Here is a 20,838-nt window from a genome sequence, read left to right as displayed (position 1 = left end):
TTATTTGAGTAGAGAGATGTAAGCTGGAGGTGAGAGGGAGAGGCAGAAAGGGTGTTGGCCACAATCAAAGAAAAGGCTCCTCTGTCTGTGTGTATGTGTGTGCCTTCTGCTGCAGCCCAGAGCATTGCTTCAGTCTCTTTCTATGTCTCTGATAATAGGTGAAATCAGGCCAAGGTAAAATAAAGAAAGGAAGAGTTTCTGCTATTCTTTGCATTGAATTCCTTCCAGTTTATTACATAAGTCAATGGTGATGTAAAGAGAATACAACATCCTTTGAAGGATATTAATCACATTTTTGCAATCACAAGAAGAGAGAGGTATGCAATACAATTAGTAGCACAACTCTAAATGTTCATATAAACCAAGCTTATGAGTTAAACTGAAAGGTATAATAAAAATACAAATAATAAAAAGAAGGTAAAGGGTGGTAAGTCAGCTCACTGCTATTTTTAAAGATTAACCATTTTAGTTATACACCCTGTATGTACACATACAAAAAGCATAGCATTGTATCATGCAGCAGAATACAGAACGGTTTTCCTTTTGTCACACGTAATGATTTTTATCAGTATCATTACTTTCATTTACTTACTTTATTGCAACACAATACCATTAAAATCCAGACAGTGAAAATCAAATACCTATGTTCTGATTTAAACTACATACAGGATATACAGGTTAATTCCATTTAGCTGTACTGCTTGCATTACATTAGCTGTAATAAAAAAGCATCCCTATATCAGCACAACTGAATACTTTTTTTATATCTATTTCTACCTTTTCATAAAAATGTACAGACCACATGTGTATTATGTATATTATGATGTACACAGAGTCATAAAGTTGAAGTTTAGAAGGTTAGACAGAATCTGATGAAATTTCTTTCAGGCAGAACATGTTGTGTTTGAAATTGAGTTTGTGCACAAGTAATATTTGATGGCTTATAAACAGTTTTGCAGTGGAAAAGAGGTGTAAGAAAGGGTGAATATTTCCTTCTGTTCCCTCTATACATAAATTGATAGCTCATATGACAAATCATAATGAAACCCCCTTATGCCTTTCTATCTATTAATTCATATGTTAGTGTGCCATGCAACATACTGGCCTATAACCTCTTGGTGTTTATGTCCTGCCTGGGAATGTCATCAGAAGCCTGCATATATTTTAACAAGACGTTTCTGATTGTGATACACAAATAATAAGCCATTTTCTCAGCATTTAAAACAACTGCAGAGTACAAAATTGATGCAGTTCATACTATAGGTTAACACAACCATCTAAATAATGCACCACCAGCATAACACTTTGCAAACAAAAAGACACTTTTTTTAGTTTATAAAACAAAAAAACACTAAATCAGTTTTGAACATCTGAAACAAAGGATAAAATTTCAATAAGAAAGTCATACATTTTTAGTAAAATCATAATAATTGCCATAACACAAATAAAACACACTAAAATGGAACAAGACACCACCAAAACCTTGTTGTTTTGTCTTATTTTATAGTAATTTAAGATTGCAGTAAAGTCTACACAATAGTATGAAGACATTTTAAATGCTAAATGTTAATATAATACAAGCTATATGCCTTTCTACTGTATTCAGTCTAATATGTGCTTATTTACAGTAAACATGTTCAAGATTTATATGACTAAAATTAGTCATATGAAATTGATATGGTACATGTTTATTTTGTGTAATAATGGTTAATTCATGTAAAATGAAAAACATAATCAGAATGAACCGATTTGGCTTGGGATACTTTTTGAACAAATGGTCAAAGCTGGGTTACAATTCAACTGTAAAGCAACTTAAAAACAGTGAAGAAATATATTTTTGGCAATGCAATACAAATTATTTAAATGGAACATGTGTAATTTGTTTTTCACAATTTTAATTTGCCAAGCCAGCAATACACATACGGCATAACACATAGTGGAAACATAAATGTAATGATTTGACATCCATTAGGGAAAAGCGGAACATGGACCGTTCGAGGCTATCACCACATGCACAATTTCAGGGTCCTATCAGCTTAATGACACTTCTTTGTGCTTTTTGTGTTGTTCTACATTTTATGTTTATTTTAGGCTTTCACCAAGCTCACTTGAAAATTTAGGTGTCAGACAGTGAAAAGTCTAAAAAGTTTATATAAAGTAAACAAATGTCCATAGATATAGCCATGCAGATCCATGCAAGGAGCCTGGTCGTAAACACTGTTCTGATTGGGAGTGGAAAAATCCTCTACTAGGTAAGAACATCCATTAGTCCCAACAAGAACTGAAGTCATTTCCAATCAGGTGTGTTAAATTTACACAATTATTACTGACAAAATGCAAAGACAATGTACAATTGGTGTATTAAGAAAAAATCTGAATAGAGACACAGGTTCTAAATCAGCAAACAGGTATGCAGGAATGAGACGCTCCATTTTTGTAGATCAGGTTCTTCTCAGCATCACTTGAGCAACAGGACATGGAATGAAGGCTCATGAGGAACTGCTACTGGTGGTGGTAGAGGCCTACCAAAAAGAACACATAAAAGCAGTCAGGGGCAAAATTTGAACCAGCAAGTACCCCATATTAAATCAAAATCTGAACACATCTCATGTAGTTGAGACCTTTTAATCAAACAAATGAAAAAAACATCATGGACTGAGTCCATTTATTCCTTCAAGGTAATTGGCATCTATCTAAAAAATATCATGCTTAGAGAAATGTAGTTATGAGGATGATTATGACAGAAGACTAAAAACTGGGTGATTATTGTAGCAATTTACCATCATTCAGTAATATCACAGCAAAAATTATATTAAAGTATGTAAACTGAATGTGTTTTACCCATTGAACACTGAACAACAAATAACAAACAAACCCATAAAATGAAAAAGTGTGTAATTAATTACATCAACTGTGTTTAGCAAATTAAGAATGTATATTGTTCATATCAAAATCACATCATGTATAGGCTCAATCGAAGAGTGTGTCTAGAGAGCTGTCTCTTCTCTTTCATTGATTCTAATAATTAAAGATGAAGGTTTGCATTAGTAAAGGCAATTATTGGCATAAATTGTGTGAAATAAAATTCTGAGTATATTTTTCATCTTTCATTTGCAGGTACACTTGGTTAGATGTAAGTCAAAAACAGTAGTCTATAGCAGGTGTCTTTAGGCTGGTAAACAAAAGGAATGGTAAGAAGAAAGGTCTACCTTAATCTCCAATTTAATCCGGACTACCATTTAAGTGTGTGTTGCGTGTCATAAATTCAGTAATTATTATCAGTACTACTTCCATGTGTGACCAAGAATGCCATAGTTGTTATTTTCATTATGTGTTCATATTGAGCACATTCTTTCTGTAGCACTATAAATATCAAACTCTGAAGCAGCAGATATCACTGGATTTTACAAAAAATATTCAGTTTGAAAAGTTTGGCTTCGCCAATATGATATCGAAATGAAGGAGATCCAAGTAAAGAAGAATCAAATTCAGTTCGATTAATCTCTTCCACAACTCCTCCTACAACAAAACAGTTTAAACACCACAAAAACAAAAATAAAAATAAAAACAACGATTGTACTCATTTAAGAAAATGTAAAAATGTCAAGAGGCGCACAGTTGAGGTGCTCCAGAAAGAAGATGGCAGGGCTGCATACCTTCAGCATGAGAAGGGACATCTCTCATTTTGAGTACTTTAGAACAGAAACAAAAACAAGAGACAATTTTAATTATAGTGTTAAGATATGACAAGAAGACAAGGAAAAATATTGCAAAGCTAAGAGTTGATTAAATTTGATTAAACGTTATTATTATAAATATTCATTTTGTGAGTTCTTTAGTTTGAAATATACTAAAATGCAAAAAAAGTAATCCAAAAAAAACGTCCAAAAAACAAGACAAAGAAGATCGAATTGTTTGGAACGAATTAATATTATTGAAACTATTATGGAATAAAATTCAGTGTTCAAATCATGAATGATTACATGTCAACAAATGAGTTTGATCAAAACACCAGTATGAGGTGTTACATTAACAATGGCATGGAAAACATTTAAAAGTATCAAAATGCAAGTAAACGGAAAGGAAAGGAAAGTAGAAGTGGCAATTTTCACTTTCCTGCACTCAGTATTTCGCTCTCTCTTTCTCTTTTCTCTCTATCCATCTGTCTCTCTCTCACACATATATATCACATATATAAGTAGATAGAGAGAGTAAGTGAGAGTGAGAGAGAGAGAGAGAGAGAGAGAGAGAGAGAGAGAGAGAGGAATATTTTGCGTACTTACCTTTTTGTCTGTAGAACAAATACATTGACTGCAAAGTCAGTTCTTACAAATATGAAGATGGGCTAATAATTAAATTGGACCAGAACCTGACAAACTGTTTAAAGTTCTGTTTTCAGTGTGACAAAAGGTATCTGCCAACCACCACTGCACATTTACATTTATATTTCTTAAGTTACCAAAACTGCAACAACAGAGGTCTACTTATGACAGAGCAGTGAGGATACAGTACTCTTCTGTATATTATACACAATGCCTATGGTCTAACTACCAGCTCTCCTTTTCTGGTTTTTGCCAGAGAAATACTGTACCAGTAAATAACAAGGTAAAATTTGTGATGATAGCATTCCTCTTACTGGACACTGTGGCATGGAGAAGCAGCTTTACTGGGTTTTAGTTTCTGACACTTCAGCATGATAGTCACCAATATCAGTAACAGGAACGACAGCAGATAACACTAAGCCCAGTCCAATTACCAGATACAGGATTAAATCAGAAAATATGTCAAACTCTATAGGCATTTCTGTCATGCCAGCATAACTTTTGATCACAGTCTCCACTGCAGATGTGTGATGGTGACTGTAGCTGAAAGAGAGGGCTACCACTTGGTAGTCTGCTAGAAGATCAGTGATTTAAAAAAAAAAAAACTTGCAGATCTTATGGCATAAAAATGGTTGAGCTTCTCATACTCCCTTTGAGCAAATACTCCCCTCAAATGTCTGCACCATTAACAAAGTGACATTCTTGTTGACTGGGTTTCTACTGAATGTATTTCCAAAGATCCTGGAAAAAACTCAACTCTAAAGCACTGGCTCTTCTCCAATACACTGATTGCCTTAAGATCCTTTTTGGATTTTTATAGTTATTACAGACGATTTATAGAAGGCATCTCCAAGATAGCATGCCTGTTGCATTATATTGTGAACCTTTGTCTAAATGCTGGGCCTCCAAAACTCTCTAATCTGTTGTCTTGCACATGTTATCCTATACCTCAAACCTCCTTTGATACTTTGAAAGAAAACTGAACAGTGCACCAGTACTGTGGTTAACCGTTTTCGGTCATCCATTTTACAATGGAAACCCGAAGGCAACACCCAGAGCTTAGTATCTATCTTGTATCATCAACAAGAGGATAAAAGAAAGGTAATAGCCTTTCAAGCAAGTGACGTACAATAAAAAGAAAAGTGACACAAATTACAGCAATATGAAATGGGCAATAACAGAGAAATTCCTTGAAAATCCTTTTCTAGTCTTAGCTGGACACAAACTGTACCAGGGGGTATCACTGGAGACCAGAGTGGAATCTGCAATCGTAAAGTCCCTGTCACTGATTATACTATTTCTACAGGGAAGGCAAGCTTTTCTGGGGTTTTGTTTCTGACTATTAAGCACAATGGTTACCAAAAGGAATATCACCAAACAGCTTTACTCGGCTTCAGTTTCTGAAACTTCAACATGATAGTCACCAATATCTGTAACAGGAAGACACTAGATAACACTAAGCCCAGTCCAATTCCCAGATACAGGTTTAAATTTGAAAAGTAATATTCTAAAGACACTTCAGTCATGTTAACATATGTTTTATGCAGCATGGAGAGTTTGACAGTGGACTCCACAGTGGACAGTTTGATGGTGACTGTAGCAGAAAAAAGGGCTCTCTGTTATCCTTGGCAATCACTGCCAGTTGCTGGTGGCACGAATCTCTGTAACCAAACATTCATGTGGTCCAGACCTATTGTGACAACTAAGTGTTCTGAAGAAATTGATAAGTAATCCTGGAGTTCTGCAAAAGTCAGTTTTGGTATCAGATAAAGTAGGGATTCCTCTGTCAGTAACAGTAAATGCGATGTCATATTCTGCAATCATTTTGCAATAGAATGATTCTAAAAGGACAAACTCATAATAATTGGACTTCTCTCTGAGCATAAATGGTACTGTAGCTTATCAGAAGTGTCTATTTGTCCATTTTCCCCTGAATCTTTATCATTCGCATTAACCACAGCAATAACTGTACCTACAGTGACATCCTCTTTAACAAGGGTTGTAAATAATATTACTGAAATTTCCAGAGGGTCATTCATATCTCTAATTAAAATTGTCAGATTTCATTAGCCTGTTAAGTTTGTTTCTTTGTCTGTCGCTATAATTTCCATGTTGTTAATAGTGAGTAGTACCTTATGAACAGTCTGCTCTTCTCTGTCTAAAGCCTTTTTTAGATCCAACATTTGGATCCATTTTGAGTCAGCTGAATCTCAATATAAAGATTATTACTTACATTCAGATATTATGTTTTAACTGAATTTATTCCAGTGTCAGGATCCACAGCATTAATTAAAGGCTCTCACCCACGCTAGTTGCCTCTGATATGTCCAAATGCATGCATTGTCATTAATATCAGTTCAATACAGAACAGCTGAACAGGATTTTCTATTGTAGCATACAGCTGAAGAACACAAGTAGTAACCGACTTTGATGTACAAAAGAACTCTCTGTCGACCGTCTCAATATAAATCTTTTTAGGTTTCCAAGAGTATTTACATCCAGGCCCAAATCTGCTGCCAAATTTGCAACTATGTACCCCACTTCTATTTCTTAGGAAACCGAGTAATGTGAAAGCGTAAGTGTTGCATTAAAGAAAACAAACAGCAGACATAAAAAAAAAACATACCATAACCAAGGACTAAAGTTCTTATTGGCATCCATTGTCAGAACCTGTGTTTATTGTAATCAGAAAAAAACACACAAAAAAGTCCAGATGCCAATGTTTTGAGTAGAAAATTCTGTAAAAATAATGGTAGACGTTCAAAGATAAAAGAACGTGTTTATGAATTTAATAATGTATCCTTGAGATTTATTTTAAAGAACTGACAACTGATGTTTTACTGAGGCCTCGCTATAATAAGCAAGTTTCTGTTTCTTGCAAGCAGACACCCAAATGTACGAGAGGCGGCGTATAAAAGATATGGAAAGCCAAATAGATCTGTATTCAAAATCATAAGTCATGTATATTGAAAATGCATATTTCTTGCTTGTGGCTCAATTATCTTTATTGAATTTACATGCCAATTTCTTAGTTCATTAATTGAACTTTAAGATTTAAAATAACCATACATTTATAAATGCATGAATGCATTATTTATTATATACAATCTTTGCTACAAATGTAATAAAGGCTGTCTCATACTGTGAAAATGATTTACATACAATTTGTGTGGTATAAAATGTTTCCCTATTATCACAGACATTTTTAATCTTTATCAACAGTCAAATCAAATATTAAGCTATTATAATGCTCATTCATGTCAGAAATACATCATAAAATGTGGCTTTATTCCATATATTTACAGGTTCAATTACAGTCAGAAGATATTGTTTCATTAAAAAATTTATACAATATCCATTAATGCACTCTATAATAATGAGTTATGCAGATCTTAGAGTTAAATAAATAAACTACTCAGATATGTGCATGTGTGTCTTCATTTCATCCAAACAAGATTTTTTTAACTTATTTGACAATTTTTGTTTTCCATACTCCACTGTGTACATTCCAGTGTCTGACAATGACAACAGGAAACTTTTGGAATGTAACCCCAGTTCACTGACAGCTCGGGTGGGAGATTTCCCTGTTTATGACTGTATGTGTAGTGCTCAAATGCCCTTACTAAAAGTGAGTAAATAACACTAACTCACATCTAAAGTCAATAGTATGTTTATTGTGGGAGCCAGCTCCTTGAATACTGCATGAAGACAGCATGCTCTCCATTCAATCTTCAATACAAAATACACAATCCCTTAGTATCTAACACAACATCAAGCTAAAAGAAAAGACTAGAGACAATAAGACCCTGTGCTCTCTCCTGTGCTCAGCCTTGTCTGTGTGTTACTTTTTGCACTCCAGAAAGATATGCAGATATTGCCTTGATACACAATTGGTTTTCACTAGCTGCTGCCCTTCATAGGGAGAATTGGTGGTCTCTATGAGTGCACTAGGCCAGAGAATGCCAAACGTCTCTGTGATGCATTTATGCATGTCCTGCAGATCCATAATATGAGGCAGAAATACCTCTTTAACAGAGGTATTATTCCTGAAATTCTTGGTTGGGCTTTGCATTAACCTTTCCAATAGCTCAAGGACCTGGTGTGACTCCCAGCAAAGGGTCTTTTTTCAAAAAACTAGCTAGTTTTTGTCAGTGACTTTTCATGGAGAGGTTTGTAGAATGCCTTCAAATATTTGGCAAAGCTAATGTAACCTGGGCATGCCGGAGATCATCTGAGTGCATCTGGTGTGAGGGTCCATGCCTGCAATCTAGTGACCTGGGCTAAGGATTACCTTTCTCAATGAGGTTTGTTTGTTGCTGAGTAAGTCCATTATTAGAGCCAGAAAAACACTGAATTCCTCAAAAAACATTGTTCTATGGTAAAGGAAAAGGCTCAGCACAGACTAGAAAGCTTAATTACAGGGAGGAGCATCTTCTCCTGAGCCTATACATTATGGCTGTCAGCCCAAAAGAGTTAGAACATTGAAATAAATATGCTTCTGAGGACTACACACAGAGGCATATGCCATACTGAGATGCTGAAATGAATTCTTGAGAGAGACGTCAAAATACATGATAGCAACTACATTTTTCATAGTAAACAGTGCCTCAAAGCATAAGTCCAAGGATGTGAAGTAAATATCTGTGTGTCACAGATATTGAAATAGGTTATAGATCATAAAATGGATCATTATACATCATTTTTAAAATATTACGTATAATGATCCATTATACGTAATATTATAAGTATAATCAATTATATTCCCCAAAGCAAGGGAAAATGAGAAAGTAAAAAAAATTAGAAGTTTTTGCATCCTACCTGTAGAGTTGATGCAGCTGAGTCACTAGTGTCAGTCAGTCCTGTGCTTCTCGGTATACTAGACACAACATATCTTGTCCCCTTTGGCACAGGTTGTCTAACTACCAGCTTTCCTTTTCTGGTCTCTGCTAGAAATAAACTGTACCAGTAAGCATCGTTGGAGACCAGAGTTGAATCTGCAATGGTAGAGTTCCTCTCACTGATCACACTGTTCCTACAGGGAGGAGCACCTTTACTTGCCTTTGGTTTCTGACACTTCAGCACGATGGTCACCAATATGGTGATCAGTAACAGGAATGAAACTGAACCCAGTCCAATTACCAGATACAAGTTTAAATCTGAAAAGATGTCATATTCTAAAGGCATTTCAGTCATGTCTGCATAGCTTTTCAGTGCAGTCTCCACTGTGGACAGTTTGATGGTGACTGTAGAGGAGAGTGAGGGCTCTCCGTTATCCTTGGCAATCACCACCAGCCGCTGGTGGCGTGAGTCTCTGTAACTGAACATTCTCGTTGTTCTGATCTCTCCATTGTACTGGTCCAAACTGAATAATGTGGCATCAGTATTCTGAAGAAATTGATAGGTAATCCTAGAGTTGTGCACGGAATCTGTGTCTATAGCAATTACTTTGGCTATTAGAGTTCCTTTATCTGTAGATCTGGGTATTTTTTCCTCAACCACAGAGCCGTGTGCACGCCATGGAGACACTATAACTGGAGTGTTGTCATTCTGGTCCATGATAATTATGTGAACAGTCGCATTACTGCTGAGTGGAGGAACACCAGAATCTCTGGCCTCAATATGAAAAAGAAACTCCTTCTCTATCTCATAGTCAAACGTCTTTAGTGCGTAAAGATTACCGTTCTCTGGATTAATAGAGAAGAGCATGGACATGGAGGTGTTCAGTATTTCTTTTTCTATTATGAAATAAACTAGATACTGATTTTCATGGAGATCTGGGTCGTCTGCAGTGAGGGAGCCCAGTGAAGCCCCTGGTGGATTATTTTCCATCATTTGTATAGTATAAAATAATTGCGAAAAATGTGGAACATTGTCGTTAATGTCCAGCAGTTCTAGAGTTACAGTCTCATTATCAGATAATGGAGGGTTTCCTCGGTCAGTAACGGTAAATGTAATGTCATATTCTGGGACCTTTTCACGGTCTAATGGTTCTGAAACTAAGAGCTCGTAATAGTTGTCGGATGTCTCTCTGAGTTTAAAGGGTAGATTATCAAAAATATGAATATCGATTTCTCCATTTTCTCCAGAATCTTTATCACTCACACTAATCACTGCAATAACTGTATCTACAGCTACATCCTCTTTAATAGGACTTGAAAAGGATTTAATGGAAATTTCCGGATGATTGTCATTCATATCATTGATTAGTATAGTTAATTTGCATTGTCCAGATAATGAATTAGTACCTTTGTCTTTAGCTATTATTTCTGCATTGTAAATTCTAAAGTCCTCATAGTTAATCATTTCCTTTACTCTTATTTCACCAGTATTTGGGTTTAATCCAAACGTAGACTGCGTTTTCTCAGACGTATAGAGACTAAATGAGTACTCAATATCAGAATTGGTTCCCTCATCCTTATCTGTTGCATTTAATTTGATTACAAGGCTGCCAATTGGTGAGTTTTCCATGAGATTTATTGTATAACTGTCTTTATCGAACTGAGGGGCATTGTCGTTTGTATCCAGCACACGAACAATAATTTTAGCTGTGCCAGAGCGTGCAGGCGATCCACCATCTACAGCAGTCAGTATCAGATTATGAATAGCCTGTTCTTCACGGTCCAGAGCTCTTTTTAAAATTAAGTCTGTAAATTTCGATCCATCGCGTCCAGTTTGAATGTCGATATTAAAGCAGTCACTGTCACTGAGATAATAGGTTTTTATAGAGTTTGAACCGACATCAGGGTCAACCGCATTGGTGAGAGAAAACTTCTCTCCTACTGGTGTTGATTCGGATATATCAAGATGAATGGTATCACGACGAAATTGTGGTGAATTATCGTTTATGTCCGTAATCTCAAGTTCAATATTAAAAATTCTTATTGGATTTTCAATTATGACATCTAGCTTAAAAAAGCATGTAGCTGTTTTAACGTTGCACAATTGCTCCCTGTCCATTTTCTCCACAATGTAAAGCTCTCCCGTTTCTTTGTTAACGTCCAAATATTTTTTGTTGGCTACAACATCTAGTCGCATCTTTCGTGCACTCAAGGTATTCACATCAAGTCCTAAATCGGCTGCGAGATTTGAAACAACAGATCCCTTTTTCATTTCTTCGGGTATCGAGTAGTGAGTAACAGCAAACGTGGAATAAATAACCGTAGAAATTAAAAGGAATATTTCGACGTACCTCCACAATACCCATTTCATGATGACGTTCTCCATTGTACGAAGTACTCGTTGACGCAAATACAACCAAAACAAGCAATTCTTTATTTGTAGAGAGGAAGAAAACGATTGCTTATCGCGAGAGTAATATTCATCGGCTGCGTGAAGATTTAATTCTCGTGCGTGTTCCACGAGAGCTATGCCAACGGGACACAACCGGATGCAGACAAAATAATGGCCACACCAAAGAAACTAAGGCTCCGTTTTGCTGGTGAACAGCGACGCTAAGTGCATATGCTTTTTCAATACAGAATCACTTGCAAATCATTAAAACTGTTCCGAGAGAAATGCACGTGCATTTACAAGAAAAAACTTTTGACAACCGCCCTTATCCAGAGCGAAAAAAAGGCAATAAGTTGTGAATTATAGTTGTGAACCTGTATTTTTTATAGCACCTAGGACATTCGTAGATACATTTTGTATTTATGCACTGTAACCCATGCATTTCTGCGTTTTCTGTGTTCATCCTTTCCGACGAATTATCAGTAACAAGTAAACATTAGACTATATGAACGAAGTCCTCCAAGCTGATAATTAAATGTCAGTTTCATGAATGAGAAATATTTATTTAATTCGACCCGTCAGCATTTTACAATTTGTTCCTAAAAAAACACATTCAGTAGTATGTGAATTTTGTGAAATTAATGAAAATTCAAATTACCTGAAGAGTTGATGCAGCTGAGTCACTAGTCTCAGTCAGTCCTGTGCTTCTCGGTATACTAGAAACAAAGTATCTTGACCCCTTTGGCACAGGTTGTCTAACTACCAGCTTTCCTTTTCTGGTCTCTGCTAGGAATAAACTGTACCAGTAGGCATCGTTGGAGACCAGAGTTGAATCTGCGATGGTAGAGTTCCTCTCACTGATCACACTGTTCCTACAGGGAGGAGCACCTTTACTTGCCTTCGGTTTCTGACACTTCAGCACAATGGTCACTAATATGGTGATCAGTAACAGGAATGACACTGAACCCAGTCCAATTACCAGATACAGGTTTAAATCTGAAAAGATGTCATATTCTAAAGGGACTTCAGTCATGTCAGCATAGCTTTTCAGTGCAGTCTCCACTGTGGACAGTTTGATGGTGACTGTAGCAGAGAGAGAGGGCTCTCCGTTATCCTTAGCGATCACCACCAGCCGCTGGTGGCGCGAGTCTCTGTAACTGAACATTCTCGTTGTTCTGATCTCTCCGTTGTACTGGTCCAAACTGAATAATGTAGCATCAGTGTTCTGTAGAAAGTGGTATGTAATGCGGGAGTTGTGCACTGAGTCAGTGTCTATAGCAATTACTTTCGCTATCAGAGTTCCTTTATCGGTGGATCTCGGTATTTTTTCTTCAACCACTGATCCCTGCGCGCGCCATGGAGACACTATAACCGGAATGTTGTCATTCTGGTCCATTATAATAATGTGAACAGTTACGTTACTGCTGAGAGGAGGAACTCCAGAATCTCTGGCCTCAATATGAAAAAGAAACTCCTTCTCTATCTCATAGTCAAACGTCTTTAGTGCGTAAAGATTACCGTTTTCTGGATTTATGGAAAAGAGCATGGACATGGAGGTGTTCACAATTTCCTTTTCAATTATGAAATAAACTAGATATTGATTTTCATGGAGGTCTGGGTCAATGGCAGTTATAGAACTCAACATGCCACCAGGTGGATTATTTTCCATAACCTGTATAGTATAAACTAATTGAGAAAACCGCGGGACATTGTCATTAACATCCAGCAGTTCAAGAGTTACAGTTTCATTGTCAGATAAAGGAGGATTTCCTCTGTCAGTAACCGTAAATGTGATGTCATATTCTGGGACCTTTTCACGGTCCAGTGGTTGTGAAACAACGAGCTCGTAGTAATTGTCTGATGATTCTTTCAACGCAAAAGGTAGCTTTTCAGAAATATGAACGTCAATATGACCATTTTCACCTGAATCTTTATCGTTTACACTAACGACGGCAATAACGGTATCTACAGATACATCCTCTTTGATTGGATTCGAGAATGATTTAATAGATATTTCCGGGTGATTATCGTTCATATCTGTCACTAAAATTGTTACTTTGCACTGCCCTGTCAAACTGCTCACTCCCTTATCTGCTGCTATTATCTCCATGTCATAGATCCTAAAATCTTCGTAATTAATAACTCCTTTAACTCTAATCTCACCAATATTAGGGTTTAGACTAAACATTTCCTGTGTCTTCTCAGATGTGTAAAGACTAAACGAATACACAATATCAGAATTAGATCCCTCATCAAGATCCGTTGCGTTTAACTTCACTACAAGGTTTCCAATTGGGGAATTTTCCATTAAATGTATTGTATATTTTTCTCTGTCAAATGTAGGGGCGTTGTCATTTGTGTCCAGCACCCGCACTATAATGCTTGCTGTGCCGGAGCGAGCTGGGACTCCGCCATCTACAGCAATGAGGATCAGACTGTGCACGGCCTGTGCCTCTCTGTCTAAACCCTGTCTAAGAATTAAATCAGCAAACTTGGCACCGTCCCTACCCGTCTGAAGCTCGATATCAAAAAATTCGCTCTCACTCAAATGATATGTATTAATAGAATTCGTTCCAATATCAGGGTCAACTGCATTACTAAGAGAAAATCGCTCACCCTCAGGAGTGGACTCTGATATATCCAAATGAATTGTATCCCTCCGAAACCGCGGTGCGTTGTCATTTATATCCACAATTTCAATTTCTATATTAAATATTCTTACCGGATTCTCAAGTGTAACCTCTATTTTAATCAAGCATGTTGTTGTTGTCTTAGAACAAAGATACTCTCTGTCCATCTTTTCCAAAATATAAAGCTCACCCGTGTCTTTATTAATATCAAGGTACTTTTTATTTGAAATTACGTCTAACCTCATTTTTCGACTGCTCAGCGTTGTCAAGTCTAGTCCCAAATCTGCAGCTAAATTTGCCACAACAGATCCTTCCTTCATTTCTTCTGGGATAGAATAGTGAGTAACAGCAGACACTCCGCATAAGAAGGTTGTAAGAAGAATGAAGGCTGACGCGTAACTCCGAAGCTGCGTATTTATTCCACCTGCCATTGTTTCACATTTAGATCTCGCTGTTTATCCTGAACACTATATCGTTTAAAAAAAGATGCTTAGCAGAAAAAAAAATCGCATGGTTTCTGTCTCACATAACAATTATGTAAAGCTCCAGATCGGCGGACGGTTAGGTTATCACTCCGTCAAATGGATTTGTGCGTGTCCTGAAAACGAAACATTGTAATGGCCACCACGTACAAACGCGTTTTTTTAGCGAACAGCGACGCTCTGTGTTTAGGGTTATAAGAACTCGTTTGGCATTCAGTGTTTAATAATTGGAAATGGCAACAACGGTTAAAATATTAAGATAGGGATCAGACAAAGCGACTATAACTAATTTCAGAGAGTCTCTGATTGGATTTTGACCAAAGGTGAAGTCTTCAAGAAAGTGAAAAATGTAATTGTAAATCAACTGTGAGTAAGAAAACGAATATCGTTTTATCAATGCGCATGTTTTAAATCCGTGAAGTGTCCACCATGATACTTTAAATGAAATGTCAGGTAAAGCACTGTAGACTTTTTCGTGAAAGAGTGCCAACTATTTCTTACCTGTAGAGTAGATGCAGCTGAGTCACTAGTCTCAGTCAGTCCTGTGCTCCTCGGTATACTGGACACAATGTATCTTGACCCCTTTGGCACAGGTTGTCTAACTACCAGCTTTCCTTTTCTGGTCTCTGCTAGAAATAAACTGTACCAGTAGGCATCGTTGGACACCAGAGTGGAATCTGCGATGGTAGAGTTCCTCTCACTGATCACACTGTTCCTACAGGGAGGAGCACCTTTACTGGCCTTTGGTTTCTGACATTTCAGCACGATGGTCACCAATATAGTGATCAGCAACAGGAATGACACTGAACCCAGTCCAATTACCAGATACAAGTTTAAATCTGAAAAGATGTCATATTCTAAAGGCACTTCAGTCATGTCAGCATAGCTTTTTAGAGCGGTTTCCACCGTGGATAATTTGATGGTAACTGTAGCAGAGAGTGAGGGCTCTCCGTTATCCTTGGCGATTACCACCAGCCGCTGGTGGCGTGAGTCTCTGTAACTGAACATTCTCGTGGTCCGGATCTCTCCATTGTACTGGTCCAGGCTGAATAATGTAGCATCGGTGTTCTGAAGAAACTGGTATGTAATGCGGGAGTTGTGCACTGAGTCAGTGTCTATAGCAATTACTTTGGCTATCAGAGTTCCTTTATCGGTGGATCTCGGTATTTTTTCTTCAACCACTGAGCCGTGCGCGCGCCATGGAGACACTATAACAGGAGTGTTGTCATTCTGGTCCATGATAATAATGTGAACAGTTACGTTACTGCTCAGTGGAGGAACTCCAGAATCTCTGGCCTCAATATGAAAAAGAAACTCCTTCTCTATTTCATAATCAAACGTTTTTAGTGCGTAAAGATTACCGTTCTCCGGATTAATGGAGAAGAGCATGGACATAGAAGTATTTATTATTTCTTTTTCTATTATGAAATAAACGAGATACTGATTTTCATGGAGATCTGGGTCGTGTGCAGTGAGGGCACTCAGTAAAGCTCCAGGTGAATTATTTTCCATAACCTGTAGTGTATAAAAAGATCGGGGAAACTGCGGGGCGTTGTCGTTAACGTCTAGCAGTTCTAGAGTTAGAGTTTCGTTATCGGATAATGGAGGGTTTCCTCTGTCCGTAACGGTAAATGTGATGTCATACTCTGCAACCTTTTCGCGGTCCAAAGGTTCTGAAACTATGAGCTCGTAATATTTATCTGATGATTCCTTTAGAGCAAACGGTAATTTTTCAGAAATATCAACGTCAATTTGACCATTTTCTCCGGAATCTTTATCATTCACACTAATCACTGCAATAACTGTACCTACCACTACATTCTCTTTGACTGGACTCGTGAAAGACCTAATTGATATTTGTGGATGATTATCATTCATGTCCGAGATTAAAATTCTTACTTTACAATTCCCAGATAAGGAATTTGCTCCTTTGTCTGTTGCAACAATTTCCATGTCATAAATCCTGAAATCCTCGTAATTAATCATTTCTTTTACTTTTATTTCTCCAGTATCTGGATTTAAACTAAACGTTTGCTGCGTTTTTTCTGTTGTATATAAACTGTATGCGTAGGTGAGGTCGGAATTAGATCCGTCATCGGCGTCGGTTGCATTTAATTTTACTACAATGCTTCCAATCGGAGAGTTTTCCGGTATGTTTATTGTGTAGCTGTCTTTATCAAACTGCGGGGCATTGTCATTTGTGTCAAGAACGCGCACAATGATGCTGGCTGTGCCAGAGCGCGCAGGAACTCCGCCATCTACAGCAGTGAGTATCAGATTATGAACTCCCACTTCCTCCCTGTCTAAAGGCTTTTTCAAAATTAAATCTGTAAATTTCGATCCATCACGACCAGTTTGGATTTCGATTGAAAAATGATCACTGTCACTTAGATAATACGTTTTAATTGAGTTTACTCCGATGTCAGGGTCGACTGCATTATTTAATGAAAAACGCTCTCCAACAGGAGTTGATTCAGAAATGTCTAAATGCATTGTATCTCTTCTGAAATGTGGAGAATTGTCGTTGATATCAATAATTTCCAGCTCAATGTTGAACATCCTTACTGGATCTTCTATGGTTGCATCGAGTTTCAAAATGCACGTTGGTGCAGATTTAGTGGTACAAATATATTCACGATCAATCTTCTCCATGATCAACAACTCGCCTGTTTCTTTGTTAATATCCAAATATTTTTTATTAGACAATGTATCCAGTCTTATCTTACGTTTGATCAAAGTCCTAATATCCAGTCCAAGATCCGTTGCTAAATTGGCTACCACGGAACCTGCCTCCATTTCTTCAGTAACAGAATAATGTGTAACAGCCGATGCTGTGCTCAAGAAAACAGACAAAACGATGGCGGCAACGTACCTTTTCATTACAGGACTTCTTAGTCGAAAATCCATTGTCCTATGCCTTAGCAGTGCTCTAACCAGAGAAAATGGCAACCAAGCGTTGTAGACAGTTTGTGAATGTAAAATGCACTAATTTCAAACGTTATAACGATGCGTAAGGCGTAAAGTCGTTCAAAATGTTGAACTGAAAGATTCTGTGGCAGACACACAAAGGACTGATCCTATCTCCTTAATGAGTGTAGGGGAGAGATGTAAAATGCGTTTCATGGAGAACAGCGACACTGTGCGCAGCACATCACAAAATGCACTAATCTGAACCATTTCTCAGCAACTGTACTGCCAGACTTAAAATCTGTTAATTCACATATTTAACCTTAACTCCTCTCTCTTAGTTTGTCTACTAATCCAGAAAATAACTTCCTAGTATATAATTTAATGAAAAGGGAGTAATGTCTGTGACATATAACCACAATGATGAAGATAAGTTTAATATAAGGATAATACAACCTACCTATAAAGCACACTACCTATATTCATTGCTTGTCTTTAAGATTATTTCTACAGTCAGGCTATCGTAAAATTTTGGGAAAGAAATTCTTTCCTACCTGTAAAGTGGATGCAGCTGAGTCACTAGTCTCAGTCAGTCCTGTGCTCCTCGGTATACTGGACACAATGTATCTTGACCCCTTTGGCACAGGTTGTCTAACTACCAGCTTTCCTTTTCTGGTCTCTGCTAGAAATAAACTGTACCAGTAGGCATCGTTGGACACCAGAGTGGAATCTGCAATGGTAGAGTTCCTCTCACTGATCACACTGTTCCTACAGGGAGGAGCACCTTTACTGGCCTTTGGTTTCTGACATTTCAGCACGATGGTCACCAATATAGTGATCAGCAAAAGGAATGACACTGAACCCAGTCCAATTACCAGATACAAGTTTAAATCTGAAAAGATATCATATTCTAAAGGCACTTCAGTCATGTCAGCATAGCTTTTCAGTGCAGTCTCCACTGTGGACAGTTTGATGGTGACTGTAGCAGAGAGAGATGGATCTCCGTTATCCTTGGCGATCACCACCAGCCGCTGGTGGCGCGAGTCTCTGTAACTGAACATTCTCGTGGTCCGGATCTCTCCATTGTACTGGTCGAGGCTGAATAATGTAGCATCAGTGTTCTGAAGAAACTGGTATGTAATTCTGGAGTTGTGCACCGAATCTGTGTCTATAGCAATTACTTTGGCTATCAGAGTTCCTTTATCGGTGGACCTCGGTATTTTTTCTTCAACCACTGAGCCGTGCGCGCGCCATGGAGACACTATAACAGGAGTGTTGTCATTCTGGTCCATTATAATAATGTGAACAGTTACGTTACTGCTGAGAGGAGGAACTCCAGAATCTCTGGCCTCAATATTAAAAAAAAACTCCTTCTCTATTTCATAATCAAACGTCTTTAGTGCGTAAAGATTACCGTTCTCTGGATTAATAGAAAACAGCATAGACATAGAAGTATTTACTATTTCCTTTTCTATTATGAAATAAACTAGATACTGATTTTCATGGAGATCTGGGTCAATAGCAGATAAAGAACTCAGCAAAGCCCCGGGTTGATTATTTTCGAACACCTGAATTGTATAAATCGATTTAGGAAACTGTGGCACGTTGTCATTAACGTCTAGCAGTTCTAGAGTTACAGTTTCATTATCAGATAAGGGAGGATTTCCTCTGTCAGTAACAGTAAATGTGATTTCGTATTCTGGGACCATTTCACGATCTAACGGTTCAGAAACTACAAGCTCATAATAATTGTTAGCTGACGCTTTAAGCGCAAATGGAAGATTATCATCAACATGAACGTCTATTTGACCATTTTCTTCTGAATCTTTGTCATTCACGCTTATTATTGCAATGACCGTTCCCAATGTAACATCCTCTTTAATAGGACTTTGAAATGACTTTATGGAAATTTCTGGATGATTATCATTCATATCGGAGACGAGAATTGTTAATTTGCATTTTCCTAACAAAGGATTAACCCCTTTATCTTTTGCTATTATCTCCATGTTGTAAATATTGAAATCTTCATAATTGATCATCTCCTTTACTCTGATTTCACCGTTATATTCATTTAAAGCGAAAGTCTCTTGGGTTTTTTCGGACGTGTATAGACTAAATGAATAACTAATATCAGAATTCGAACCTTCGTCTAAATCCGTCGCGTTTAATTGCGCAACTAGGCTACCTATAGGTGCATTCTCGGTTAGATTAATTTCAAAGCTTTCCTTTTCAAATTTTGGAGCGTTGTCATTCGTATCCAGGACCCGAACAATAACACTGGCTGTACCTGAACGCGCAGGCACTCCGCCATCTACAGCCGTTAGTATCAAATTGTGAATAGCCCTCTCCTCTCTATCCAGGGCTTTGTTCAAAATTAAATCAACAAACTTTGACCCATCTCTTCCAGTTTGTATTTCTATAGAGAAGTGTTCACTTTCACTCAGAAGATATGTTTTAATCGAATTTGCCCCGATATCTTGATCTACTGCATTGTTGAGAGAAAATCTTTCGCCGGGGAGTGTTGACTCGGAGATATCCAAGTGCATTGTATCTCGTCGAAAACTAGGAGCATTGTCATTAATATCCATTACCAGTAATTCGATATTAAACATTCGCACTGGATCTTCAATTGAAGCTTCTAATTTAAGAAAACACGAGTTTGTTGTTTTTGAGGGACATAGGGATTCTCTATCAATTTTTTCCACAATATACAGCTCCCCTGTCTCTTTGTTTATCTCTAAATATTTCCTGTTGGCTATCACATCTAAACGTATCTTACGCTTCACTAAACTTTTGCTGTCCAGTCCTAGATCAACCGCTATATTCGCAACAATAGATCCCTTCTCCATTTCTTCGGGAACACTGTAATGAGTAACTGCAACGGCTATATTAATCAGAGCGGAAATATATACAAATACCGCGCCATACCTCATCCACGTCTGTAGTTTCACATTGCCATCCATTTTTTAAACTCGGTGCGCAACGTAACCACGAAAAATTAAACAGACATAAAGGCAAGAAGGCCAAAAGTACTGGTTTGGGAGGTTCACTATGAAGAGAAAATCCTTATTTTTCTTATATGAAGTGACGAACAGATCAGCTCAGAGCTTTTCGTATAACAAAAGAAATCCTGCCCTTAAATGACGCAATAATGGTGATGAAGGAATAGTTCTGATAGTGAGCAGCGACGCTGTGCGCATGTACTGAAACGGTGCAATTTTTGATGAAAACCAGTAACATGTACACAAAGTAAAACATTCACTCAAA

The 20,838-nt window shown here is 37.5% G+C and overlaps 1 protein-coding gene across 13 annotated transcripts; it reads right to left on the bottom strand.

Annotated features, from left to right (window-relative positions):
• Positions 1 to 227: 227 nt before the first annotated feature.
• On the bottom strand, positions 228 to 20,645 carry LOC132856521 (protocadherin alpha-C2-like). 13 transcript variants are annotated; one of them, XM_060886074.1, is made up of 4 exons: positions 18,126 to 20,645; positions 3,657 to 3,692; positions 3,505 to 3,519; positions 228 to 2,524 (listed from the first exon to the last, which is right to left on the bottom strand). In XM_060886074.1, the coding sequence occupies exons 1-2, from the start codon at positions 20,532 to 20,534 to the stop codon at positions 3,681 to 3,683; spliced, it is 2,421 nt and encodes an 806-aa protein (XP_060742057.1). In that variant the 5' UTR covers positions 20,535 to 20,645; the 3' UTR covers positions 228 to 2,524; positions 3,505 to 3,519; positions 3,657 to 3,680. The 13 variants fall into 13 exon arrangements, 10 of the variants coding, with proteins under 10 accessions (XP_060742057.1, XP_060742060.1, XP_060742055.1 ...); XM_060886077.1 differs by lacking the exon at positions 18,126 to 20,645 and adding an exon at positions 9,141 to 11,741; XR_009649435.1 differs by lacking the exon at positions 3,505 to 3,519 and having other exon boundaries at positions 228 to 2,522; positions 3,617 to 3,692.
• Positions 20,646 to 20,838: the final 193 nt, after the last annotated feature.

Source organism: Tachysurus vachellii, chromosome 14 (assembly GCF_030014155.1).
Source record: "Tachysurus vachellii isolate PV-2020 chromosome 14, HZAU_Pvac_v1, whole genome shotgun sequence".
NCBI classification, from domain to species: domain Eukaryota; kingdom Metazoa; phylum Chordata; class Actinopteri; order Siluriformes; family Bagridae; genus Tachysurus; species Tachysurus vachellii.
This window is presented reverse-complemented; position numbering and strand designations above follow the sequence as displayed.